At 44.2% G+C, this 26874-nt stretch overlaps 1 protein-coding gene across 4 annotated transcripts in view; it reads left to right on the forward strand.

The window, feature by feature from the left end:
- Window positions 1-26874, forward strand: part of SKAP2 (src kinase associated phosphoprotein 2) — a 151053-nt gene that overhangs the window by 112932 nt on the left and 11247 nt on the right. For 3 of the 4 annotated variants that reach the window (XM_031940535.1, XM_031940533.1, XM_031940532.1), the window contains exons 10-11: window positions 18694-18768; window positions 24214-24326. In XM_031940535.1, the coding sequence (XP_031796395.1) occupies window positions 18694-18768; window positions 24214-24326 (188 nt within the window). The remainder of the gene's footprint in view (window positions 1-18693; window positions 18769-24213; window positions 24327-26874) is intronic. The other variant, XM_031940534.1, reaches the window with a different exon arrangement.

Consider the following 26874-nt stretch of genomic DNA (forward strand, 5'->3'; position numbering starts at 1 on the left):
TGGAATGGCCATCTCTAAGGGGTTGCAAGGCCAGGCTGTTAGCCTTCGTACTTTACTCTAGGTTGAGCAGTCATGGTGACTTCTTTTTTAGACGGCCCCATAGTGCTGTTGCACAGCATCATTTTTATAGGAGGCGACTAGAGTACTGGGGGATGCTCCTGAAAACCAAGACTCAGAAGGCAGGAATGAGGGAGTGTGGGATGTGAGGGAGGGAGCCAGGGCCTCCAGAGCTCATTTTCTAGAACATGATAAAGCGTGTTCATCTTTTGTACTTTAGAGCTTGGTTACAAGACTTCCATGTGGTTGGAACTTTCCTATAATTGTAGTAACATCTGCTCTCAAGAAGTCTCAGCAGGTTTTATTGAGAATTTGGGTTTGTGGGTATTTTGTGAGGGTGTTGGGGGAGGGCATTTTTCTTTTAATCCTTTTATTCATGAAAAGACTCAGAAGGTCTGTCCTGCTTCTGAGATTGGGCTTTTTGGAGGGAGGGATTGGTCACTGTGTGTCATCAGTGCAATGAGATCATAGCTTTGGTTGTTTATACATGGTTGAAGCCAGTGTGGGCTGCTGGGAAGCATCTGGGAGCCACACTTTTCCTGGGGAAACAAGCCCAGCACCGTATTTTGTTTCCTCTCTTTCCTCCTTGTGGGCACCTGACCAGAAAAGAATTTTTACAGAGAAGAAAATAGACCAAATACATTTGAATACTCACGAATTCTGTAAGAGATGGCTTAATTCTTAATTGCTTTCTAAAAAACTTTAGTGTGTATGTGTAAGCCATATAATCAAACTACATCTGTGGCAGTGAGGTATATTTTCTTTCAGCTAGCTTTTAAATAGTTAACATCTTTCTCTTACCTCAACTACCCATGAAAGTTTGCATCTGATTTCAACACTCTCTACTCTTTAAATAAATGCACACCCATAAGTTAAGACCATGAAACAGCTTATTATCTGTTGATTGTCCCTTTAATTGGTAGAGAATGTCATTAAATTTGCATGTTTGATTGCTTTATTTAATTATGTGGAGAGGAGCTCTTAAATAGCATTTGAAATATCCTTAAGCACAATATAACATTTATTTTTAATCAAAAAATAATGTAGAAGTTTATAACATGTAAACTTGTTTCTTTGCTATTTTCCCTTCAGTTGAATATCTGAACAATAAGGTTTAATGGTGGGACAGGAAGTGCTTTCACGTATAGACAAGTGGCATAAGCTTTTAGTTTTTGGAGCCTGTACCTACTTCTAGAGTCATGGGTTGCAAAGGTTAGCAGGGAGCCCTTTTTCCAAGAGGGATGAATTTACAGTTGGTTGCCATGGGAGTCTGTTGGGTGAAACTTTATAAACTAAAGTCTTCTTTATCCAGTATGTACATTATCAACAAAAAACAAACAAAAAGACATTCCAGCCTTCTTTCCTAAGTAGAGATTTTTTTTCCTTTACTTTTGTTAGTCACATTTCTGGAATCTAGGTAGAAGAAGCTTATTTCCTTCTCCCTGTAGAAGAGCTAAAGCTGAGGGAATTTTTTTAAGCTTTCAGAATCTGGTCTTTATACTTGCAGCATCCAAAAATTATTTGGATATACCAAATAAAATACCCACCATTCCCCAAGATCCCTCTCTCGAGAATGTACTTTAAAAAACAAATTTATTAAAAAAAAAAAAACTCGAAGACCCATTTTTTTTCTTTTCTGAGTCAGAACATCTTAAATTCAGTTTAGTAAAGATGTATTAAATACCTATTATGTGCCAGGCACTGTGCTGGGAATGCAAATAAGAAAAAGATGGTCCCTGCTCCCAAGGAGCTTACAGTCTAATGGGGGAAAGCAATACCTAAAAGGAAACTGATGGGGTCCCTCAGCGGGGAGGGAAGGTTACTGTGGTTCCATGGAATCCAAGCCAAGCCAAACTGTTTACTGGGGAAGAACTGAGAGTTGACTAGGAGACTCGCATGTGTACACAGGTGCAGAGTAAGAAAAGCTTCGCCCGCTGGAGTTGGGCTTGACAAATGGATAAAAGGCAGGGGGAATCCAGTACCCAAGTCAGATGCATCTCTAGTTCTCTTACAAATAACAACTTTTGTTTCACATTTTAATACCTTTGGTTTGCTGGATCTCTCATGTGTGACAGCGTCCGATTTAGTGTTCATATGTAGGTAGTGAGAGCCTTTATTAGGTGCTCACTGAGAAGTATGGTTCCTACCTTCAAAGGGCTTACAGTCTAATGGGAGAGAGGAGAGACAGCGCATTAAAGGGAGCTGGAGGAATGACGAGGGATGGGAGAGAGGAGAAAGATTGGTGCCCCCGGGCATGCTGGGGAGATGGTGGTAAAACTCATCTCCCAGAACCCCTGGGAGTCAGGGGGAGCCCAGGCAGGGCCTGAGGTGAGGAGGCAGCAAAGACCTAGCGAATCTTCCACAAAACTGGACCAGACCCAAACAGTTTTCCCTTGTGTTCGCTTCAGGACTTGGCCTTGTTACATTTTTCCAGCACATCCAAGCTGTGGCAGAGGGTGTCGGGGAATGATTTTTACATCTGTGCGTTGCCTTCCAACTAAAACAGAAACCGGAGCAGAGCGGCCGAGTCTTTCACCTTCGCTGGCCAATACAAACAGGGCTTTTGTTTTACGAGGTGCTTATCATTTTTCAGTTTAACTTTCTTTCAAGAATCACAGACTTAGCAAAGTTATTTTGTTTTTTTAACACATCCAAGAGACATTTTGGCTTTAAGGGAGTTACTTTGTTTTTGAGTCAAATATCATGGCAGCAGGGAGAGCAGAATGAACAGGACCAAAAATACTGATGCTCAAGTACTCTGTGATGTCATACCTGTGATGTGGGCGTTCCCTGCCACCATGCAGACATCAGGGGCCACCTATATCTGTCTGTTTTGTGCTGTTCTTGTCCATAAATTTGCTCGGTAAAGTGTGGTCTGCCTAGTGTGATGGGCACCTCCCTCACTTTTCTTGAACTGTGAGGTTCCCAGTAAGGCATACAGACTGGGCTGTACCGTAGGTCTTGCCCCATGATCCACCCACCCTCTTTTCCCTGGATCCATTTCCTTGCTGATATTCTTTACCCTCTTTTTTCATAGTTGCCCATTTGTAATGTGCTCTTCTATTACATGCTCACACCCACCATGGGTTTCTCCACTGTCTCTTGGATTATCCTCCTTAGTTCTGAGGAGATCACAGGATTATACAACTCACACAGCCCTTGGATTACCCCAGATGAATTTTGATATTAAAATGATAGTCCTTTGTTTCAGGGAGAAGCTTGGGGTTCCCAAGCTTCTTTACTTCTCAGAGCCACTCCAGCTCATACCCTTCCTCATGGCTACATTCTAGCTCGGTTCACTGTGTACTTGTGACATCTATTCAAGAGCTATATATTGTCTTGCTCTGTAGTTATAGAAATTAATGAAGATTCAGTGGGATTTTAAAAGGATGGTGAATTTTTGATTGGTGGGATTTTTAAAAAATCCATTCACTAAAATATCTATAGGGTCTATGCTACTGCTGATCTGGAGCTTTTGTTTGTTTATTTGGTTAGTTGGTCTTTAATAACCACAAGTCATAAAGCCCAGTGAGGGTGCTTCATTGTGATGTGGAATGGTCCCCAAAGTCTCAGCTCCTCTATCAGCAAAGCAGTTGGACTCTGCAGGAAAGACTGTAGAAATTGGAAGGAGCCTCGGTGCATCTGGTCTAGCCCATTATCCCCAAACAGTTGCCTCTTTGAGTACTGCTCAGGAGCAGTCACTGACTTCTGCTTGAAGGCCAGGAAGAGGAGGAGGAGGAAGAAAGGCAGCTCCCTCCCCATTGGGCCATCTTCTGACTTGGGAAGGTTTTCCTGCCCCCAGATGTTGCTCTGTTCTTGTGTGGCCCAGGCCCAGGCTATCTATTGGTCCTTTGAATGAGGGAGGTCCCAGGCTAACTATGGTCATTGAGGCTTTGCCCTAGGCCAACTGGAGGAGAAGAAAACTTTGGGTGACCTGCTTCTAGAAGATGGGGTGGGTCCCACCTTGGTAAAGGGTGGGCACAGTCCCACAAGGGCACAGGTTCTTTAAAGAGTACAGATGACTGACCCATCAGAAGGTATAAAGATACTTTGGACACTATACAAGTGGGTGATGTGATTATTTCCAGATACTTTAGAGCACTTGCTATAATACCAAAAACTAGTTGGGCACAAAAATGTGGTTTGATCTAAGCATTATTTGATATTTTCAAAATAACAAATTACCAAGGAATGAATGAATGAAGAAGTCTTTATTAAGAAGTGCTTATTATATCAAGATCACGGGGGACGCCATTAGAGAAGATGTCGCCAGACTCCACGTTCCACTGGGGAGGTGACACCTGGGGAGGTTTTTGCTGTAAGCCGGATATAAGCCCCCAGGTCTTTAGGGAGCAGCCGTCGAGCAGATGACCAGACATCTCTCTCTCTGCCTCTGGTCCATCTGACGTGGCCAAGGACTGGTGGCAAGAATTGTAATTCTGGGTCTTCAGGTACCCAGGTGGTTGTTAGAGGCAGAGCCTGTGGTTGGATCAAAGGGCATTGCCTTCCCTGCGTTGGGGCTCCGGGCCCTGCACTGTCGCCCTTGGGGCTGAAGAGGAGGAATGATAGTGACTGGGCTTGCCGGACACATGCTGCTTCCCCTTCCTCCCCCAGCACCTCCTGCTGCTCCTGCCTGTGGGCAGCTGTGGGTTGGCGGCCCCTTCTTCACAGGGGAGGACGGGGGGGTCAGTCTCTAAGCCTGTGGACCTAGGCTGGAAGCAGCATGTTTTCTGTGTATCTCCAGGATCAGTATGTGGAGACCGAAATCTTTTGTGAAAAAAAAAATTATTAATAGATGCTAAGTTGTGTTTAATAGAATGTTAAGTTTGTCTTCCAAAATAACCCAACTGGTCAAGTCAGCAAGAAATGCAGTCAGTTCAAGAGCAGAGTAAATAAACCAAATCCTCCTCGTTTGGCCACAGCCTCCATCTCTTAAACGAATGGGTCCGTCCTCCATACTCACTGTGTGCCTCTGAGGGGCAGGCTCCGCACTCTGAGGATCCAGAAGCAAAACTCTCCTGGTGCTTCCTTCAGTCATATACGTGATAGAGAAGAAGGACCTTTCTGCATGTGTGATGGCTCACTTAGCTCACATATCCGTTCCATATTGAAGATGATGCTGATGATGAGAATCAACATTTATATCCCACCTACTATGTGCCAGACATGGGGATAAGGGCTTTACAAATATTATTTCATTCAGGCTTTACAACAGGGAAGTGTTATTCCCATTTTATAGATTAGGAAACTGAGACAAATCAAGGTTAAGTGATTTACCCACAGTTAGACATCTAGTAAGTGTCTGAATCTGGATTTGAATTTTGAATCTTCCTGACTCCAGGCCCAGAGCTCTCTCCTCTGTGCAGTTAGCTCAGATCTGGTCTTAGAGGCTTTCAGAATCTGCATCCAACGTTGCTTTCCACCTTATTCCCTTTCCTCCATCATTCTATCTTCCAGCCAAACAGGAAGAGTTACTGGCTTGGAGCTCCTCCCGGACTCCTGGTTGCCACAAAAGTTCATTCATTACCGGGAGGCCTCTCTTTTCAGGATGAATTTCCTTAAGACATGGAGAGAACATAACCTGAAGCCTGTTGTCACGAAGAGGTCACCATTTCCACAGAAAAACAATACACAAATACCAGGGATGGTACCAAATAAATGTTAGACTGGACTAAATCAACTTAAATGAAATATTTAAAGACCAGATTAGATCAAGTCCAAAGCTGTTAAAAAAAAATCAAAATAATAAGATAATTAGTCATTTAAAGTGGACAACAAATTTACTATAAAATTGCTTCTACAAGGGTCCTATATCTACCATAAAGTATATGCAAGCCCATAAAAGCATAGCTCTGACCCACGATAACTCTTTTACTGATAGGAAACATAAATCTTTAATTCACGATAATTTTGCTTATCTTAGAATTTAAGGGAACTTCCTATCAGTGTCTTCTATACATTGCTCACGGATGTTGAAATTCATTCCTTTGTTTCTCTCCAGAAATTTCCCAGTAGTAAAAAGAGATAAAATCATCCCATCAACACTTGAACCATCTGTTATAAAAATGACCTGGCATTCTCCCTTTCCTTCCTAGCATGTACAGATGCTCATGCTCAAGTGGCCAGAATGTCCGGAGCCATAGCTAATGGGGGCACTCTGGATCATAGAGCCAATGGTGGCACTCGGGGTCATGGTAACTGACAGTGGGACTCTGGATCAGGGTAGCCGATGGTGGAACTCTGGGTCAGGGTAACTGACGGTGGGACTCTGGGTCATGGCAGCCAATGGTGGGACTCTGGGTCATGGTAACTGACAGTGGTTCTCTGGGTCAGGGTAGCCGATGGTAGGATTCTGGGTCATGGCAGCCAACAGTGACACTCTGGGTCTTGCCCTTCTTGCAGATTTGCCCTTGCTAGCGGCACAGGTTGTGGAGACTGCTGGTTCTTTGTAGCTTTGTTGTCTCTTACTAGTTGAGTTACTTGTGCAGGTGCAGTGGACGCCGCCAGGGAGCCAAGTGGGGAGAGGGCCGGACCTAGAGTCAGGAAGAGCTGAGTCAGATCCAGCCTCCGACACTAGTTAGCTATTTGACCCTAGGCAGGTCCCTTCATGTCTCCCCGCTTCGGTTTCTTCTTCTGTAAATTGGGAGTAATAACAGCATCTACCTTGTGAAGATCCAATAAGATCATAATTGTCTGCTGCTCAGCACAGGGCCTGACACACAGTAAGCTATATAAATATTAACACGCTGGTTCACAGAGGCTCTCTCTGTTCCGTACCTGTGCTGGGGAGAAGTACAAGGGTGAGAATTTTATTTGTCTTCCTAAAAAAAGTTTCACCGATTATTTCAGGAGTATTTAAAGAGTTTATTCTGTTATGGTCAGTGTCACTATAGAAACTCATTAGTTACTGGAGGGACATTTGTATTTGGGGCAGAAAAGGGAACTACCATTTGACAGCAGCACATTGCCATTTGATTTACATTTAAGTGGCTCAAAGGAATACGAGGCATTTGCAAACTTGAACAGATGATCTGAGAGATAAGAGTTGAAGACAAAGATCAGCAGTTTGCCCTGTTCCCAGTTTGGAGGTGAAGCCATAAGTCAAAGAGGGGCACAGGTGGATGCTGGCGGGTGCCTTGGGTGCTCCCCGTGGTGCGGGTCCCAAAGCTGCTTGGCTCCCTCCACGCCTCTGGCCCTGCTGAGCGGGCCCCTCCTCCCGTGATCTCAGTGAGGCTGCCTGCTCCTTAGCCCCCCACCTGCCCCTCTGCAGGTGCCCCCCAGCTCTGCCCTTTTCTCTCTCTCCATTCTCTCCTTCACTGAGCTCATAAGCTCTCAGGGAGTCATTTGCTGCTCTCCACAGATGGTCCTCAGATCCATGGGGCCGGCCCTAATTTCTCTCTGGAGTTACAGTCCATACGCCCTGACTGGCTGTTAGGCAAATCCACTTGGATGCTCCGTTGGCCCCAGTGCAGCCCATCCAACATGGAGCAGCACACTTCTCCCTGAACTTGCCCCTGCTCCAATTCCATCTCCCCACTTCATGGTCTCATGGCTGTGTTGGACACTTTTCCCTGTTTCCGGTCGGCTGCCGGGGCTTATCGCTTTTCCCTCTGTGGCTCTCTCTTTGTCCCCTTCACTGCCATCTCTTCCACTTCAAACCATCTCTCACACCTGGCTTGTTTTCATAGCCCCTGATTGGGCTTCTTTCTGTTTTTTCCTTTCACTAATCCATCTGCCAGCAGACCCTCAATCAATCAGTCAATCAATAAGCATTTATTTGGCACCTACATCCTGGGAAAGACAGAAATGGAAGAGTCTCTGTCAGGGGAGACAGCATCTGTCTGTCTTCGTCAATCTGTCTGTACCAGCATACACTTAGATGAAGACCTGGATGTGGGGGAAGGATGATAACGTATGCAACTGACCAAACCACTGGTTCCATTTTCCTCAGCCCAGCATCTGGCTTTTTTCAGCACCCCATTCTGTTCGTTCCAGCCAAATTTACTCTGAGCTGTTTTGAGATTCCCAGCCCCATGAAATAGCATGGGCCCTTCATCCTCTTCCGTATTCTTCCTCCTCATTACTGCCTCTTCTCCTTATCTACTCTCGGGTCAGCTCAGGCGCTAGCATGGTAAAACAAGGGGGTCTTGATTTCCCTCTCCCCCAGTTGTTATCCAGCCCTCAGAAAGCACCAGAGCATCAAAGACTTGAAGAAAACTTAGAGGTTGCCTTATCTGTCAAGTCTCAAAGTGTGGTCTGCTGACTTCTGGGAGGCTTTAAGAGCCTTTTGGGGTCTTTGAGGTCAAAATGATTTTATATAAGCACTAAGACATTATTTACTTATTAAAATGAAATAAAAATATATAAAAAATAAAATTAAAAAATTTTAAAAGCTTTTCCTTTTCTCAATATCATATCTATGTGAGACTGGATTTTCTTTGTTATTTCAACCAGAACATATCGAAGCAGATTGAAGGAAGAAATAAAGAAAGAAAAAAACTCACAATCTTTAATTAAGCCAAACATTAAAGAGATTTATAAAAATCTATGAAAACAATGCCACTCTTTTCACTAAAATTTTTTGTTTGTAAAATATTTTTAAAAACGTTAATTTTGTCAAGCTGTTACCAAGTTATTATTAAATGAATTAACAAGTATTTTTAAATTTCATCAGTTTTCATTTTTAATGCGGTAAATATTAATAGATACAGACTATATGAGCAAAAGCTCTTTGGGGGTCCTCAAAATTTTTAAGAGTTTGAAGGGTCACCAAAAAGTTTGGGAACCACTGGTCTAGACCCGTCCCTCCCCACATGAACAAACTGAGGCTCAGAGAAGATCAAGGACTCACCCAACACCACACAGATGGCAGGTGGCTGGCGGAAGGCAGGAGGCTAGGGTCTGGGCCCCCCATGCCATATGCAGCCTCTTTGACTTTTTGCTGACAATATCATAGATCCTTAAAGTCTGGACCTCAATTTTTTTCCCTTTGTTTTCTATACAAGTATTTGTGATATTGACAAGTTAATTGACTATTTTTGCATTTAATGATTATGTGTAAATTGTGCGCCTCAGAATCATGGCAATTAAAAAACCATTTTACTCTTTGATTTGAAAAGTTATTACAACATTTTAATATTAAAGCTACAAGTTTGAGAAGATTAAGTTATGATTCAGATCATGTAATTAAGGAACATTTGTAGATTATTTTTGTTTTACTCCATTTCTACATATTTTTGGTAATTTACATTAACTTTATTGATAAATACTTGTACAGAAGCTAATGTAGACCGCGGGCCCATGTAACAATAGTGTCTCTTCTGCATAGCTGAAAAGACCTCTTAAACTCATTTTAAATTTCTATTTCTTTTGGTTGAAATTAGCCTTTTTCCTTTGTGGAAATAAAACTAGGAACTAGGAAAATTTCAGGATTATCAAGGTCACAATAATATAGCTAATTCTCCACTTTGCTTGATTTCTAGAATATTGTTTCTTTCCGCTAGACTTTTAGATTTCTACAAAAATCAGGCCAATCAGTCCTCTGGAGAATCGTATTTAAAAAATATTTCTCAAAAGAGAAGCAGCAAATAATAAATACTTGATCAATCATATTCCACATTTGTGCCTGTTAGGTTGTTATAAGAATAGGTAGACCAGTGCCTTGATCATCATGTAAATTTCAGGTCAGAATGACCATATCGGGTTTGTGTTTTATGACTTCCATCTCTCAGAATTCATCAAAGTCATTTTCTAAAGGTGTTTTACTGGGGATAGAAATTACTCTATAAGTAGGAATTTCCCACCTTTCCTTCCTTCTATTTCCTGGGAGGGAGGGAGGAGGAGTTTAATCATTTTAAAGAAATGACAAAATCAATCGTAGGACTTGATCCAAGCATCTTGAAGTCTTCTCTTGTGCCAACTAAATGTCTTTAGCTTTTTAAAGCTATGTCAGCTAAAAGTTTCATTTGCTTATCACTGTCCTTTTTAGTTATTTAATTTATCCTAAAAATAACATTTGTAAAATAGAAATAGCCATTTTGTGAAAACTGCCTAGCTGGGCAGATTTATGCTTCTTATTAGGGTAATAATCCATCTGTTACCGAGCTGGATCAATTTGTAAATTAAATTGATAAACTGGAGAGGGGTAAGAGGCCTTGATTTTTCTCCCAAGTAAGCATTTCTTTCATTTTTGGAGTTTGCCACATTTAAGCCAACTCTAAGCATCTTAAACAAGACCCTTTCCGGCAGAGAGAATAGCAGGCAGCTCTTGGATTGCCCTGGATGAGTGGGTGACAGATAACGTTTTTGCCTTCAGTTAAGGACTGGTGCTAGCCGTTGGCTGCAGCATTTCTCGGCTTTACTTAAAGAGTGCGACAATGGAGATCTCAGATATTTTTCAGATGATCACATAAGTACTTTTGTAGGTGGCAGGATTTCACAGAAGCCGCTAACCTTTTGGCAGTATCAGGAAATTTCAAAAACTCCCAAATTAGTATGCAAGCAAACAGGCAACTATGCTTGAATAATCTTTTAAAATTAGTTCACTGCAGTATTTTTTTTTTATCTTGACTGATCAAAACATCTCCTGATGATTCTTCTAACAATATGTGATTGGAATAATAACTTCCCATGCTGAAGAGCCTCACGCCGCAGCAGAGAGGCTTGTAAATACAAGCTGCCTATGTGCAAGAAGCTTCCAGATTTGCAATAGGATTGCTATGGAAACCACCTAATGAAAACCTTCTCACCATCTGTGTGCACTGATGGATTTTTGCTGCATAGCTGAGCTGTTTTTGTTTACTGTTATTAAAATGTTGAATAGAATAGATTAACCCACAAACAGTGACTTTCTGAGGTATTAATTAATACTGGATAATGGTAACATGGCAAATAAAATATTGATGAATAGCAAATCAAATAGAACCACAGTGTACAAGGTAACGGAAAGTGGCTGTTTCCCAGATTTGGGAGAGCAGCCTGGAAACCATTCCTTTCTAAAGATTGGCACTTTGGGTGCGGGAACATAGTGGATGAGATGTCTTTCTGATCTTTCCTTGTATTTCTCTAACCCGTTTTGTTTCTCTGATACCCAATTTAATACATAAATGACAGCAGAGAGAAGACCCCAAGTCTACAGATCCAGGTCTGATCTTTGCCGCCTTTCTCTTTGGGGAACAATTCCATTCACAGCCTGCCGTGAAATGATCTCTGGATCTTGCTGAGGACCAGTAATATGAGCCGAGGAAAGGTTTTTTTTCCTGAGATTTGTCTTGGTTTTGTGGGGGTAAGGGTGTAAAGAGGCCTTCAGTAAGAATACCCATTAGAGAGATATGTGGTAAATGTCTCTCCTGGAACTCCAAGTGATTTCAGAAGAATCTGGCGATTTACGTGCACATTTTAATAAAATGTGCTTTCCTTGAGAACAAAGAATCACAGCTGTCAGAGGGGGGAGGGGCTTTCACACATGCTATATGCTCTTAATAAATGTTAAATGATAAAGATCAAGACAGACTTACTCTATTGAAATCCCTTTAAATTGTGTGACTTATAGACTCTTGAAAAAGAATAAAGCGTGGGTCACTTTGTTGCCACTGTTAGGTCCAGGACTAATTCTTCCTCCGGCTGTTTCTGGATTTAGATGATCTGAATTTTGTAGTGTCTTCTCAGGTGTGAAAAGCAGTGCCTGGGGTTAGCTGCATAATTATAGGATAACTTCAGAACCACAAAGCAATAGCCCACTTCTCCACTGTGAAATTTTATAATCAAAATACTCAAGAAAAGTTCAAGAGGAAAAGGAAAGTATAGGAAAGGAAAAAAGCTTTCTTTTCTCCTTTGTAGACAAAAAAATTTAAAACTTGTGGCACCCGATCCCTGAGGTTAATGACCGTGATGAGGATGATAGCTAACATTTATAGAATACTGTATGTGCTTTCCAAAAATAATCTCATTTTATTCTCAAAACAGCCTTGGTAGGTTGAGAGTGCTCAATGGGATGCTGGTGGGTTCCTGTTCGAGCTTCTGCTTGATTTGCTCCCAGATCCTCATTTTTGTGGTTGCTACTGTGAGTCTGTCTGTTATCCAGCTGACTGAGAACCTCGCTGAGTCAGTCTGTTCTGCCTCTCTTTCCGTCTTCTCCATTTGCGTTATTATTGGACACATTAACAAATATCACTTAGCAGGGTGCCTGGCACATAGTGGGAGCTTAATAAATGTTTATTGACTGACCAATTAAATAGCAACATTATTAAATTTAACAATAAAAAAATCTTGTTTCTGCCTCCAATCTAGCATATATTCGATGCAGAGAAAAGGATGGATGCAAACTGTCTATGTTATGATGAATTTAATTAGTCCTTATTATTATCAGAACCTGAACGATGTGCTCTAATAAAAAAATTAATTGGGGCTCATTATATCTTCTTTGTGTGGCACGTGCATTTTAAGGATTAAAACTTTTCATTTCTCAAAGTTCAAATTAGTCTTATAAATGGTGCTTTAATAAGAGTTTAATCCTAGGTAACCAGGGATCACATATTGAATATAAGCATCTAGATTTAGTCTTAAGTTGACAGAATAATCTTTTAATTATTTAAGCCCCAACTTAACATTTTTCTAAATGTCTCTCTGTATAGATTAATTATTAATGTATCTTTAAACATGAATGAAAAGCTATTGATTAAGTGCTTATCATATGATCAATAGTGAGCTCAGTGCTGGGGAGGCAAAGATAGTCCCTGCCCCCAGAGAGCTTCCATTCTAATTAGGAAGACTGCCCCACTTGGATAGTCTTCCTAAAGCCCCTACAGTGGTGTAGCCAGAAAGAGGCACTTTGGACCCGAAAAGTAAAATAGCAGACTGACACAACCCATCCAGGTACAGTAGCAGATTTTATTCGAACCTGGTTCCAAAACTGGAAGAGGAAATGGCTCCAGCAAATTTGCCCAGCAATGCATGGTTGGTGTCTGCAGCTTTCCTGGAAGAATGGGCCTAGGGAGGCAGTCACTAATTCATAGCTGGAAAATGGGGTGGGCAGCAAAGTCACCACATGAGCAGAAATAGCTAGAGAACCTTCATGAAGTGTCCTAGCCTATGCAGATATGGAAACTGCATAGATTTTACCATTATGATTATTCCCCTGGCTTAAATGAGACTTTGCCTCTGCCACATTCTGTGGATAAATCAGACATGTTAATGGCACATACAAGTCTTGCTTGGATGCCTCATCATATCACCGCTGTCCCAAGCCTAATTCCAAACCTTTGTAGATCCCGCTGCCTAGGGTGTGGTTATAAGGGGTTGGGGAATGGACAAAAATACAAGAAATTACTTCCTGCAGGCAGCCTTCCTTAATTTCGACACAAAAGTACAAAAGAGGGTGCAAAGTGGGCCAAAAAAAAAAGCATCTAAAACAGGGATCCTCAAACTTTTTAAATAGGGGGCCAGTTCACTGTCCCTCAGATGTGTTAGAGGGCCAGACTATAGTAAAAACAAAAACTGTGTTCTGTGGGCCTTTAAATAAAGAAACTTCATAACCCTGGGTGAAAGGGATAAACATCCTCAGCTGCTGCATCGGGCCGCGGGCTGTAGTTTGGGGACCCCTGATCTAAAATATTAATAAACTCCTGAGGAAGAGGGATTCAGTCCTTATCCAACCAGGTGGAACAGTGGGTAGAGTGCAAGCCTGGATGTGAGGAAGACCACAGCTGTAGTGAACCTCCCTCACTAGCTTTGTCACCCTGAGCAGGTTATTTCACCATATTCAGCTTCAGGGGGTGATAATAATAGCCCCCACCTTCCAGAGTTGTTGTGAAGACCCAACAAGATAATATTTGTAAAGCACTTTATAAACCTTAAAGCTGAATATAAATGTTAATTATTAAGTATTTATTTTACAAAGGAATCCAAAAGACATAAAGAAACGGCAGATAAATGGAATAATATTTCATAAGTTTTCCTGGGAGAGACAAAGTTCATAGAGTAGGTTTCATTGTGTAGCCAAAGGCAACAAGTGATATTTTTTGGAACACTTGGTCGTCTTGTCTGACAGTACTCATTATTAGCATGACCACTCCTTAGAGAAAATAAAGTGAAGAAATTCCATGAAAAACTTGACAAAATCCTCCATTTTATGTCAATGTTTCTTTTTCTTCATAGTTTTTTATTTACAAGTTATATGTATAGGTAATTTTACAGCATTGACAATTGCCAAATCTTTTGTTCCAGTTTTTCCCCTCCTTCCCCCCACCCCCTCCCCTAGATGGATGGGAGTGACCACTACAGGATGACCAGTAGATGTTAAATATATTAAAATATAAATTAGATACACAATAAGTATACATGACCAAACCATTATTTTGCTGTACAAAAAGAAATCGGACTCTGAAATATTGTAGAAATAGTCTGTGAAGGAAATCCAAAATGCAGGAAGGCAAAAATATGTCAATGTTTCTTGATAAACTCAGTGCTTTCACTAAGGAATGAAATGAAATGGGAATGAAGAAACAAAAAATATGCTGGATTATATGGTTTGGGATCAAGTAAAGAAAGAGACCAAAGGCTCATAGATGACTAAAAAGTCTTTCAGCATCCGTCACAAATATCTTATGTAAGGAGAGCAGGAGGTGCTCTACCTCAAGCCAAGAAACATGGTCATTGACATGGCAGCTATTTCAGAATCGGCTCGGTAGCTACTAACACATTTGAGAAATGTGCTAGTAGAAAAGATGGGATACTGCATAGAGTTACTATATTTCTAACCCAACATGCTTAAACAAGTCATTGATTAGAAATGAGAACGGAGCAGAAGTAAAGATGTCAGCTGAAGCACCACTTCATAGAGCAATTTAACTCTTATAAGATACTCATTTCAGAAGAATCTTATCCAATGGTTATTTAAATCCCTTTGCCAAGCGAATAAAGAAAGCACCAAGATCCGGGTAAGTTTAGGGTCTGGGCTCACTTGTAAAATAGTCATGGAAGAGAAGGAGGGGAGGTTATGGACACTGTTGCCCCCAGAAAGCCATAAAATAATTAAGGAAAAAATGAGCCTTTAGAGGACTTGTTATGAAATCCAGTTAAGTCCAGTGATTCTAAGACCATTCTAAGTCAAAGTAGGAGGAGGATCACAAAGAGAAGGAATATGGAACAGACCTTTTTTTTTGTTAGTATTTTTATTGGTGATGGTAGCAAAATCATTGTACGTGAGGGCATGGCAATGGAACTTGAGCTGATGGAGTCAGAAAAAAATAGCTGGACCCGAGCACATATTTAAAGTCGGCATATTGCTGGGGGAAACACAAATTTCAAGATACTGAGCCATTGATTTCAAAGCATATACTCACAATAGACTGCATTGTAGGCTGTGTAGCTAATAAAGGGCAACCAAACTATATGCTTGCTTTCTCCTTTCTCTAAATCTTTTTTGAAAGTGCTGTATGTATGTATACGTTGAGGGCATCTCCTTGATGAAAGTTTGTGAATGATAGGGGAATGGGACCAGATTGGATTTTGCAGATGATTTTGTAAAGCAAGTAAGATTTCACTGTCTAATTTTTCCCCCAATTTTTTACAAAGGGTTTGACTCTGTAGAACTAAATGTAGCCATGAGGGCTCTTCTTAGGAAAGAATGGTGTCTAACATTAGCTAAAATTACATGAAACAGCTTGGTGTAATGGAAAGAGAGCCATCTTGAAGACAGGATGACATATCAGCTGTGTGACTTAAGCCCTCAGTGATCCAGGAAGCTCTTAAACAGTCCAAATTGCAGAGAAGGATTGACTTAAATGGGTGGAGGTTTTCCCCTCTATATCAATCTCTAGTGCTAAACAGTCAATCAATGAATCAACAAGTATTGGTTAAGGACTTACTATGTACCAAGTGCAGGACAGCTCTTACCTCAGGGATAATTTTGGTCAGCCATCTATTAAGCATTGACATCAAAAAGGTATAAAAAAGGGGAAAATAAATTCATTTCAGTATTTTTGTGACTATCACAGTCCAAACAAAACATATTCCCTGTGGCTGTCAAAACACTATTCATAGAGGACATTGCACTAATTAAATCAAGAAGGTTCCTACCGAGTTCCTCCTTCATCCAAGATGGCAGGTCCAGAAATCTACAATGGAGATGTATATTTTATGACAAATAACTTGACACAAGCCTTCCAAGGATGCACATTCATGAGAAATACCCTCCCCCCCCACACTCACATACACGCAGACACACACACACACACACACACACACACACCTCTCAGTGAAGTGCTTAGTGAGCCACACCCAGGAGATGAGGACTTGGGAACTGGACGCCATTTAATCTGGTACAGAATGTTTCTGTGACAGTCCATCCCTTCAGCCCCAGGATTCTCCCAGTGACGCACCAGAGTCTGGGGAGAACTAGAAGTCCTGATAATCCGTAAGTCAGAGAAAGGGGCACAATAGGTCCCAGGGGCCAGTGATGATTTGAAGACTTGACACAGCAGAACAGCCTTCACTGGGGTTGTGTGTACACACAAAGCAAAGGGGATTTTTCTTGGAGTGAGAAGGACTACAGGTGTGCAGCTTGGTGTCGGGCTGGGTCCCCTGCTTTGGGCATGTGGGGGTGATCCTTGTAGAATGTTTCTAGAAGGATGTGGGAGCGGATCACATAGCATTTGAAGTTGCAGACGGACTGTGACTTGCCCTGGGATAGAACCATCCAGTAGCAGGTGGCACCAAGGCCTGAAACCTTCCCCTCATCCTTCGCAAGCCACCGCTTTCCATGTTCTCTCAGTTCTACCGCTAATGTCTTGTATCTATCTCATTCTGTAGATGGCTGCTGCAGCTGAATCATTTCCTAGTCCTTTGTTCCCCTTCTCTGCTTCTTGCTTCTCCCTGATCTGATCCACTCTATGGGCCCCATCCATGGAAATCTTGTTAAACACAGTTCTGATCATGGCACTCTCAACAAAAACAAGACACCTTCTATGGCTCCCCATTATCTTCCTTGCAATAACCCTGGGAGGTAAGCACCCCTGTGTGGTTCTATCCCATCTTATCTATGAAGAACTGTCCATTAGTCACTATCAAAGGTAGGATTAGAATTCAGGTCTCTCCCGACTGCACTCTTCCTGTCTCTGTTATGGAACCTGTACATTCTTCCTCTATTATTTCCCTCCTTGAACCTGCTGCCATCTTACATGTTGTATCGATGGTCACTAAACTTCCACTGACTCGATTAGCCACGAGCACTCAGGAACCAGCCAGCATCACATGGCCGGTATTTCCCATCGTTCCAATGACCCGCCTTCACCGTTTCAGCGCCCTTACCCACCACCACTGGTTCACTGGTGCTCGGGGTGGAGAAATATTTGCATTTCAGAATTCTGATACTATTTGATACCGCGTGTTTGTTCTCGGCATTCCGTACCCACTGTCGATTTCTCCCCCAAAATGTAAATGGGCCCTTAAATAGGAGAAAAGTTAAAATGTAATGAACATAATGTGTCTTTGATGTAACAGTATTATAGAATCAGGTGTTCTATTCATTCTCTGTTTAAAATTATGCCGATTTGATCCCATTATAGCCATTCAAACTTAATAACTGGAGAAGGGAATGTGGAGGGAGAGTGAGGAAGGGAGCACAGGGAAGTTATTAAGTCACATGGTTAAGATAACCAGCTGGATTCAGAAATTCTAATTGTAGGTAGCTCATGTTATAGAGGTGGTATAACTATAATGAGGCTTAGGTAATTGACTCATTAAGTACTGATTTTTTTCTCCATATAGAATATTCACCGTGGCTTATTATAATCATTTGGGTTAATATATACGCCCATTTGCAAATCAGGGCTTCATAAAAGTATGGCATCCCCATGACCCCTCCGTTGCCTTAAGAATGTCTCTCCCACAGAGAGACTGCCGGGATATCACAACGTTTCAGTGCCGCTTTTTTGGGTTATGGTTGGCTTGAGTGACTTGGACTGTGCTTTTCAAGTATAGCCAGAACCAGACTTGGACCTCACGGGTGAGGCTGGGTAAGAGGGACAGATGGATGCCAGACCATGGGTCTCTTTGTGGCTACGTGTGACCAGTGTGTTAATGGTGGAGGAGCGGCAAAGTATCAGGCGAAGATGGTGAGACCTGGGGTCTGCAGGCCAGGGTCATGATTCACGCTCTGACGCTGGGTGACCTGGGGCTGATCATACGAACTCCCCAGGTCTCAGTTTCTCTGTCTTTAAAGTGGGGACGATAATAGTACATGAACAATCTATGTCTAAGCACTTTGTAGATGAAGAGTATTGATTGTGGAATATCTTCATCAGGCCCCGTTCACATGCAGGGATTTTTTTGTTGTTGAAAACTGCCCAGTGAGATGGTTTCTGCCATATTGTAGACAGAGAGCAAGTCCTTCCTTCAAGGATGTGCAGCTGGGATTTAATGAACCCACTTCTGTTGTGGCGGAGTCAAAAGCAGCTGCTTGACCTCTTATTACAGAAGATACGGCCACGTGTCACTGGGAGCGCGCTCCACCTTGTGAAGGGACGGGGAGGCTGAAAAGTTGGGTTCTCGGTCCCCGGGTGTCCGTGCTGCTGGGCTGGGGCTGGGCCACCCGTCACTAGAGAAGACTCAGTGTCCCCTCTTTTTGTTTGTTTGCAGAAGATGAAGAGGATGATGCTTATAAGAAAACGGAGGAGGCCAGGCCGAAGGCTCCTGAGGCCACGCCCGCTGCAGGTAATATGTGGGCGGTCACCTCTCTGACCCTCTTGGGTTTGGACCCCTTGTTCTCCCCACTAGGAGAAAGTCTGGTTATTTCCACAGGTCTGGGGGTCTCAAGGCAGCAGCTGCTTTGCCCCTTTATGGAATGGACTTGAAGGTCCCCCAGAGGCCACCTCTGGCCTGGGGGTCTCAAGACAGCAGCGGGGCACTTAGCCCCATTTTGGAATGGCTTTGAAGGTCCCCCAGGGGCCACCTCTGGTCTGGGGGTCTCGAGACAGCAGCGGGCTGCTTAGCCCCACTTAGGATGCATGAAAACCGCTTGAGAAGGATTTATAAAGTAAGCCAATTTATACAAGGTATTCCTTCCTGAATTACTCTGTAATGACTCAATTAGCTTTCATTTCTGCACAAAGGAGATTTAGTTGCATAAATTAGCTTATCATCATTGAGGAAGTGTCATGGCTAAAGGACAGTTTATAGATACAACATGCAGTCGCTGTCAAACCTATAAGAATGTAATATAGACATCTGTGTATACTTTGTGCTTGAGCAGAACAGACTTCTGCCATTCAGAGAGGAGCAGGGGACAACAAGTTGCCCGGGGGACCGGCGACGTAGACGGCTCTGAAAAGGTCAACTTGACACAGGCTCTGACGATCGACCCACAGCTCTGTCTTCTTTGATAAAAATCAGATAAACCTAAGACCGCTAATTGATCCGCAGCCGGTTTAAATGTTGGCCCTGCATATCTTCATTGCATATGATTAGCACGGGAGGCCAACGGACTGGGTCAGAAATGCCAGCGTCCAGTGACAGCAGCAGAAACAGGGGCCGGGTCTGGGGACGGGAAGGACCGGCCTCCTTACCGGCTTCCTCTTGGCCCGGCGCCCTGGGGCCTGCGGCACCTGGTCCCGGCGGGCCGACCCGGCCGAGAGCAGACCCCCTCTCCGGCCCGAGGAGGGAGGGGAGAGTGGCTTCTTATCAGGGCTTTGCACCTCTCGCCGGCCACCGTCAGCCGTGGCCGGGTCGGCCCTGCCCTGGCGCGTCCCACAGAGGATCGTAGCCTGGTCACCTTCCCCTCGGTCACAGTCTCATCCATCACTCTCCCAGGGCTGTCTTGGAGGGGACAAGCAACGTGTGTTCAGGAAGCTGCTTTCCAGAGCCCTTCCTCCTGTGACATGTGGGAAGGAAGCAGAGGCCCGGCTTCCGGCCCGACACAGGAAAGCAGGAGCAGGTCGCTGGACAGGCTCGGGGCTGGCTTTTCTCAGAAAGGAAGCCCGGATGAGGGCGTCCCCCCTTAGGCCCTCGCCCTGGTGGCCAGGCCCGGGCCTGCCCGGGCTCCCGGCTCATTCCCGTGCTTGCGTTCCTCTGGTAGTAAGAGGGTTCAGGAAACCCTGGCCAAGAGCACAGGGTCTGGCGGTCAGCCCGCATCCAGATGTGGGAGGCGAGCCCTCACCAGAAAGACAGTCAGCACGGCCGCACATAATCTGGCTCGAGGAAACCTTATTTGTCACAGTCTCTGGAGTAGTGCGGCCCACTGGGGCTTTTTGGCCTGCTCAGCCCGTCAGGGGAGCTCAGGAAATCAAGCAGGGCCCAGACCCTTCTCCATCAAGCAGCAGCCCAGATGCTTTTGCACAGCGGTGACCTTAGACTTCCTGGGCCGCCAGTAGGTAACCCGAGAAGTTTGTTTGCCAGGTCGGGCAGCAAATTGACAAGGGGATTCCCATCTTGCTGAGCATCACATGACATGAACTTCTAACCTTGCCCAAGAATGTTATGTGTTTTCCACATTGAATAATTCTGCTACACTCACACACCACACACACCTACACACACACACACCACATAGCATACACATACACACACTCACACACACATACACACCATACACATTCACACACACTTACACATACACTCACATATTCTTACATTCACACACATACACAACACACACACTACATACACACTTTCACACACAACATACACACACACACTCACAGCACATACACAACATATACCCCCATACATACATACACACACACACACACACACACACACACACAATTGCAGGATTTTAAAGATATTTAAACACAAGAAAAGCTGGGCTTTCATTCCCCACCAATGATACTTTTCAAATTCTTACTTGCTCCCATTTTTATTGATATTGGCCTTTTTTGTGGCCTTGAGGGTCTGACTCTTGAAGGCAATTGGCAGAGGCCGCTTCGGATGTCTGCCCTCCGACTTGCAGGGCCCTGGGCCTGAACAATTGTCTGGAGCCCAGGCTGCCTCTGCCTTGTTCTTTTCCTGTAAACATGATGCTATCATCTTGCACAGCCTGTGGGCGTGTTCTTGGAAGCATTAAAACTTTTAAATCCATTGCATTATTGCCAAGGGTGAATGTATTAGTTGTTCAGGCTAATTCAGAATTCATGAATTCAGACTCCCGTGACCTTCCTGCTGTCCTGGACTTAAAGGGAGAGAGAGAAAGGACCGCTCCAGAATATGATTGCCTCAGTTTCTTTTGCTGCTCTTTATTCTTACCATTGTAAGACACAAGAAGGTATTTCTCATAATTTTGGAATCTGCCGGCCGGGAGTAGTAACCCATGCCCAGGACGAAAAGCTCTGAGCAGACCAACTTGTACATGAGTGTGCACAGCTGCCCAGGGCCGGCTTCCTCAGGCTGGGCCCCGGGATTCTCTCGGGCCCATCCATCTCGTTATGTCCCGAGCACAGTAAACAATCCCACTCCTCCCTGGAAGGGTCTTTGCTTAAGAAAGATTGCTTCTGAGGATGTGTCTAGCCTTAATGTAATGTAGGTGTAGAGCAACATTTTTTTCTTTAATAATCAGAGATGCGTCCGGTCCCCCGGGATTAGAATGATTCCTAGGCTGGATTTTTCATGTTCTTAGCCCACGTCCAGTATTTACTCACTGCCGTCCCAGGAAGATGGAGGTAATTGTGGCTCTACTTTCCCTAGCATCATCTCCCTCGTTACAGTCTCTTTACAGCCTGTAGGTTTGTTAACATCGGTACCTCGGTGCTTATAACCCTCTTGGTATTGTGACTATTCATGTTTCCATCAAACCTGACTTGCCCCCAACCCTGGCGTTCCCATGTGGGACAGAAGACGGGATCAGCTGGGAGGAAGGCAGCTTCTTCAGCAGGGCCGGGTCCCAGCTTGGCCTCCTCCTGACAGCACCGAGACTTCGTGAAGCACTCAGGGTGTACATCGAGACCGAGGCGTCTTACACCCGGCAGGGGTCTCTCGATGTGCTCGTGGAACTCCATTAGTCTTAATGGGAGTTTCACCAAGTGCATCCATGGGAAAAGAGACCCCAATGTGATAGGGATTATCTGTTAGAAATCACCATGGGCTTTTCTTTTCCAACATCCCCTTTCTTTTGCAAATCTGTCTGGGGAAAGCGACTTGTGGTTGCAAATATAAAAAGAAGATATCCCAGGGACATCTGGGAAAGCCCTGCCATAAAAGAACAGCTTTCTCCGAGTTCTCAGCCAGAGCATGTGTCTTCAGCATTCTTGGGCTAAAGCTTGGGCAGTGTGGAGGGTAGAGAGGGACACCACTGTGCAAATGTCGCTCTTTGTCAGCTAATTGGGAGGGGCCCTCAGCTAACTGGAGGCAGGCAGAAGGGAGGTGAGACATAGAATGGGGCTCTCAGCTGATTAGGGGACCAGGGGAAGGAGTGAGCAAAATGCACCTTGGGGCCCCCAGCTAACTGGTGAGGAGGCAACACATAAGGAGGCCCACTTCTCTTCAGTCCAGAACCTTGACTTTTAAATTGACCTCAACCAACTGGGCAGGAGCTCCACGATCTCATCTGATGCTCCTGCGATGTGGCAGCTTCCAGGTTACTGTTTTGTCTAAATAAATATTTTCTTTTTACAGAAATCAGCCACTTTGTTGTTAAGTAGTTTTTAAAAATCCCATGTTTGGGATGATGTGGCCAGCCCGAGTGCCCTCTAGTGTTCTTCCAGAGAAGAGGCAGCCAGGCAGCCAGTGTAGAGAATTAGAGGGGCAGGGCTTCCTGGCCTGGCCTGGGTTCCAGGGTCCATAGCCTTCTCCTGCTGCTGCCAGCATGAGCCTCTGGAGACTAAGGCAGGGAGATCAGGGGTCTTTTGCTTATTGCTTCTTTTCAAGAAAGTCAGAAAAGACTCTTTTGGTGAGAGAGGGCTATTTTTTCAGAAGGATGATGGGAATTAAAAGAGCTGTTGGGCAACTTGCCCCATTCAGGTTAATATTCTGGTTTCAGTTACTGAAGATTTCATTAATTTCTTATAATTTTAACCCTTTGTTCAAAAGACTGTAATAGATCATGGGCCTAATGGCACACAGATGCCGGAGTCCGTGCCGGATTGCCGACAAGCCAGAACGGGTGACAGTCGGCACTCGGCCTCCATCCCTCTCTTTATTCTCTCACATTACGAGATGACGTCCTGTGATGGTAGTCATGGGCACATGAATGTTCTGTCTGGCTCCTGGATATGTGGGCGTCTCCCCGCTAGGCCTTCTTCCATTCTCCCTGAGTTAACTCATCAAAACTCAATTATCGTGGAATTAAGAACAGGAAGCCAATTTCATCATTGCAGAGGCCCCGTTGCATTTTGCTCTGTCCTGTGGCTTTCAGGAGATGTGCGTGGCGTCGGGAGTGTCTGACAAAGCATTTATTACTCTGTGATTGTGGTATTACAGAGCAAAGAGTGCTAAATAATCAATCAGTTAATGGTCTGTATGGCAGTTTGAACACAGCACATCCATTGTGCTTATGTTGCTAGAAGGATGCGTTTCGAACGCCAGTGCACGCTGCATGTTTATTCAGAGCTCAACCTCCCAAACGAAGGCAGCCAAAAATCGGGGTCAAAAGATGAACCTTCCTCATCTGCACTTTCAAAGTTGCGATAACATTTCAGCAAATACAGTGAGAAATAAAGAGTTTGGGGGGTTGGCGATTCCTCCTTAACTCTCCCGTAACAGGCTGTTGTTAATGTGACTTGGATTTATTGTTTTTTATCCAGTGTCCCAAGTCTTGCAAGATGGTTCATAAATTATCATTAGGCCCTTCTTGCAGATATCGCTCATTACATGGTATAACATGTTTATCTTCTGAGTCAGATGCAAACAAACCTGGCTTGTAGCTTAAAGTATCCTGGAAGTGAGTTTTTGAGCCCGGTTTCTTCAGAATCTGCTTTGGCTTCATGTCTTAGGTGGAAATGAAAATAAAAAATCAAGTAAAATTAAATGCTAAAAAGTGTAACATTTGGAAAAATCATGTAATGTGAGCAGAATTCTTATAGGTAAAATCTTTGAATTAGGTCAAGATTCTTGTCTTTTAAAAAATGTTAGTAGTTTACATTTGGAGCATTAATTGCTAATTGGTTAATAAAAAATGAGGTCTTGTTACATGAGAGATAATAACTCATGTTTTCTCTTCCTTCTTTCCAGTAGATAAAAGCACCGATTATGCTAATTTTTACCAAGGCCTGTGGGACTGCACAGGGACTGTTCCCGACGAGTTGTCATTTAAACGGGGTGACGTTATCTACATTCTCAGCAAGGTAGGCAATGAAAATTGATGACCATAAAAGGGGGGGGGGAAATCAGCTTCAAATGTTTGGTTATACAATATGGGAAAAAATATACCCACTGGCATTTTCCAAGGTCCTTGTTAACAATTAGAAGTTCACAATAATTAATTATTTTGTCAAGTGAAATGTAATCAAAATTTAAACACAATCAGATAACAGGATTCAACTTAAAAGTGTGTTTACCCATCACTCTGAATCTTGGCACACATCCATTAACCAGCTTATCCAGAAACAATGTACTTAGGTGAAAGTTAGCATTGTGAAGCCTTCTGTTATTTATTATGTTTTTATTTCCTTTTCCTTTTTTATTCTTCTATGTGTATTCTGATTTGATACGCCATTCACTCCTGGAAGTACTGTTTATAGAAGAAATTTTTCATCTTTGTGTAAACACAATGAATGTTTCGACCATTTAAAGTTAATGGATTTTTTTTTATTCCAGCGGATTGGGGGATATTGTTAGTTGTGCGACTTTGTTTAATTGGGGATACATACACACACACACGTATGTACATGCCGACGCACTCATGCACACATGCGAACAGAAATACGCTAATGGCTCTGTGCTGCTCTGTCGTGCCGAACTTTCCTTCTTAAGCTGTGGGGCTGGTCAGAAGCTTTCTGTTCTTAAATATATAATGTCTTGAACCGTGTCTTGGCAAAGAGTTCTGAGTCTGGCACTGATTAACTCTCTGACCTTGGATTGGCTACGTCTCCACGACCCAATTTCTCCAACGTTAATACATAGACAATATCTTTCTCTCTCTACTTTATAGGGATGTTATAGAAATAAATGTGATGATATATATGAAAACACTTCAAGCTCTTAGCAGAGAAAGTGTTCTATCCATCATAACACAAAGGCTTAGGAAACAATTTGAAAAAGACAGACTTTTGGGTCAGAGCCCATGGGACACACCGATCCGATTTCATTCAAGAACCACTTACTAAGCATGGGAGGTTCTGGGGGGATACAGTCCAGGCCCTGCCCTCGGGAGACTCCCATCCAGCCTCTCTCATATTTAGCTTATGGTGAAGTAGTTTTTTTATCGGCTCCACTTCTCATCCAGAGGCTCCTTTGGATGGGAGTTTGGTGGTCAGTCTCTGTGCCTTTCAGGAGCATTTTTAAGGTTCTTGAAGAATGACCTCACGATGTCTTAGTTATATAAGATCCTAGAGCTGGAAGGGATCAACTCCACATCTGGTACCCGGGAACAGGGAGAGAAATGGCCATTGATGAGGCACCTACTGTGTGCCGGGCAGTGTGCTGCGCACTCTTATCACTCTTACCACTATTATCTCATGTGATCCTGGCGTCTCTAAGAGACAGAGACTGCCATTTTCCAGTTGAGGCGACTGCGACGGACAAAGAGGTTCATGGCTAGTCAGTGTCTGAGACGGAATTTGAACTCGCATCTTCCCAAGTCCAGACTCAGCCCTCTGCACCATGGCGCCCCCAAGCTGCTCCCTAGTTAAGGACATGTCGGGCCTGGGACTGGAACCGTGTCCCCCATGACTCCAGCCATACAATTTCAGGCTCCTACAGCGGCAGTGGCCTTCGGAGGTCGCCTCATCCGGCTCTCTCACAGACGAGGAAGCTCCAAGGAGGTTCCCAAGGGAGGTAGCCCAGGTCCTCCGATCCCAGAGCTGCGCCATGCTGCCTGGAGTCCAGCCCCTTGACGTTGCAGATAATAAACCCAAGGTCACGGAAGGAAAAGGCCGAGGTTACCCGGCTGACTAGCCAGGACAGGCAGCAGGGCGAGGGTCCACTCTGGCCCCAGACTCCGGATCCAGGCTTCTTGCCCCAGGCGTGCTGTGGATCTGGACTGAGGGAGAGAGAGAAAAGCCCTGGGGCTGCACTTGGGGCTTCCCAGCGTAGGGGGCTGCCCTCCCTGAGCCTCAGAGAGAGGCCGGGGACTTTTCCTGGACTTCACAGCCTGCTCTCTGTAGCCACCACATAACTCCCAGCTGCCCTGGACGTCCTTGCTAGGTAAAAGCCTGTGGACCTCGGGGACATTTTTTCCGCTTTTAAAATCGGACAGCTTCCTTTTTCTTTGTTGTTTTCTAAGGTGATGCGCGGGCTGTTTGGGGAGGCGCTGCCGCGGTAAGGATCAGGCGTTTCATTACCGGGCAGGTGCCACCGGCGAGTGCCAGTGGTGCCCTCAGCTGCCCGATCGCTTGTAGCCGGCTAATGGCATCACCTCCCATCTCGGGCCCATAATTGAAATTAAGCTCTGAAGATGACTTTGTGTTAACATGGAACTGTCATTAAAACATAATTGCGGAGGTGTGGCGTCCTTCCGGAGGGGAGGGGGTTTCTGCCACCCAGGATGAGGCGGGAGGCCAGGCAGAGGAGGAGGTTGCTCCAGCAGGTGCCTTGGGGGGCCACCGGCTGCCTCCATTCCCTCGGGACCCCTCTGCAGCCACCCACGAGTCTCTGCTCCCAGGCATCAAAGGGCCGTGAAGGAGTGAGCCCCTGGGGTGTTTAAATGGCAGGATAAAAGTGGGGGCTTTTCCC

This window comes from Sarcophilus harrisii, chromosome 5, assembly GCF_902635505.1.
Source record: "Sarcophilus harrisii chromosome 5, mSarHar1.11, whole genome shotgun sequence".
Taxonomy (NCBI): domain Eukaryota; kingdom Metazoa; phylum Chordata; class Mammalia; order Dasyuromorphia; family Dasyuridae; genus Sarcophilus; species Sarcophilus harrisii.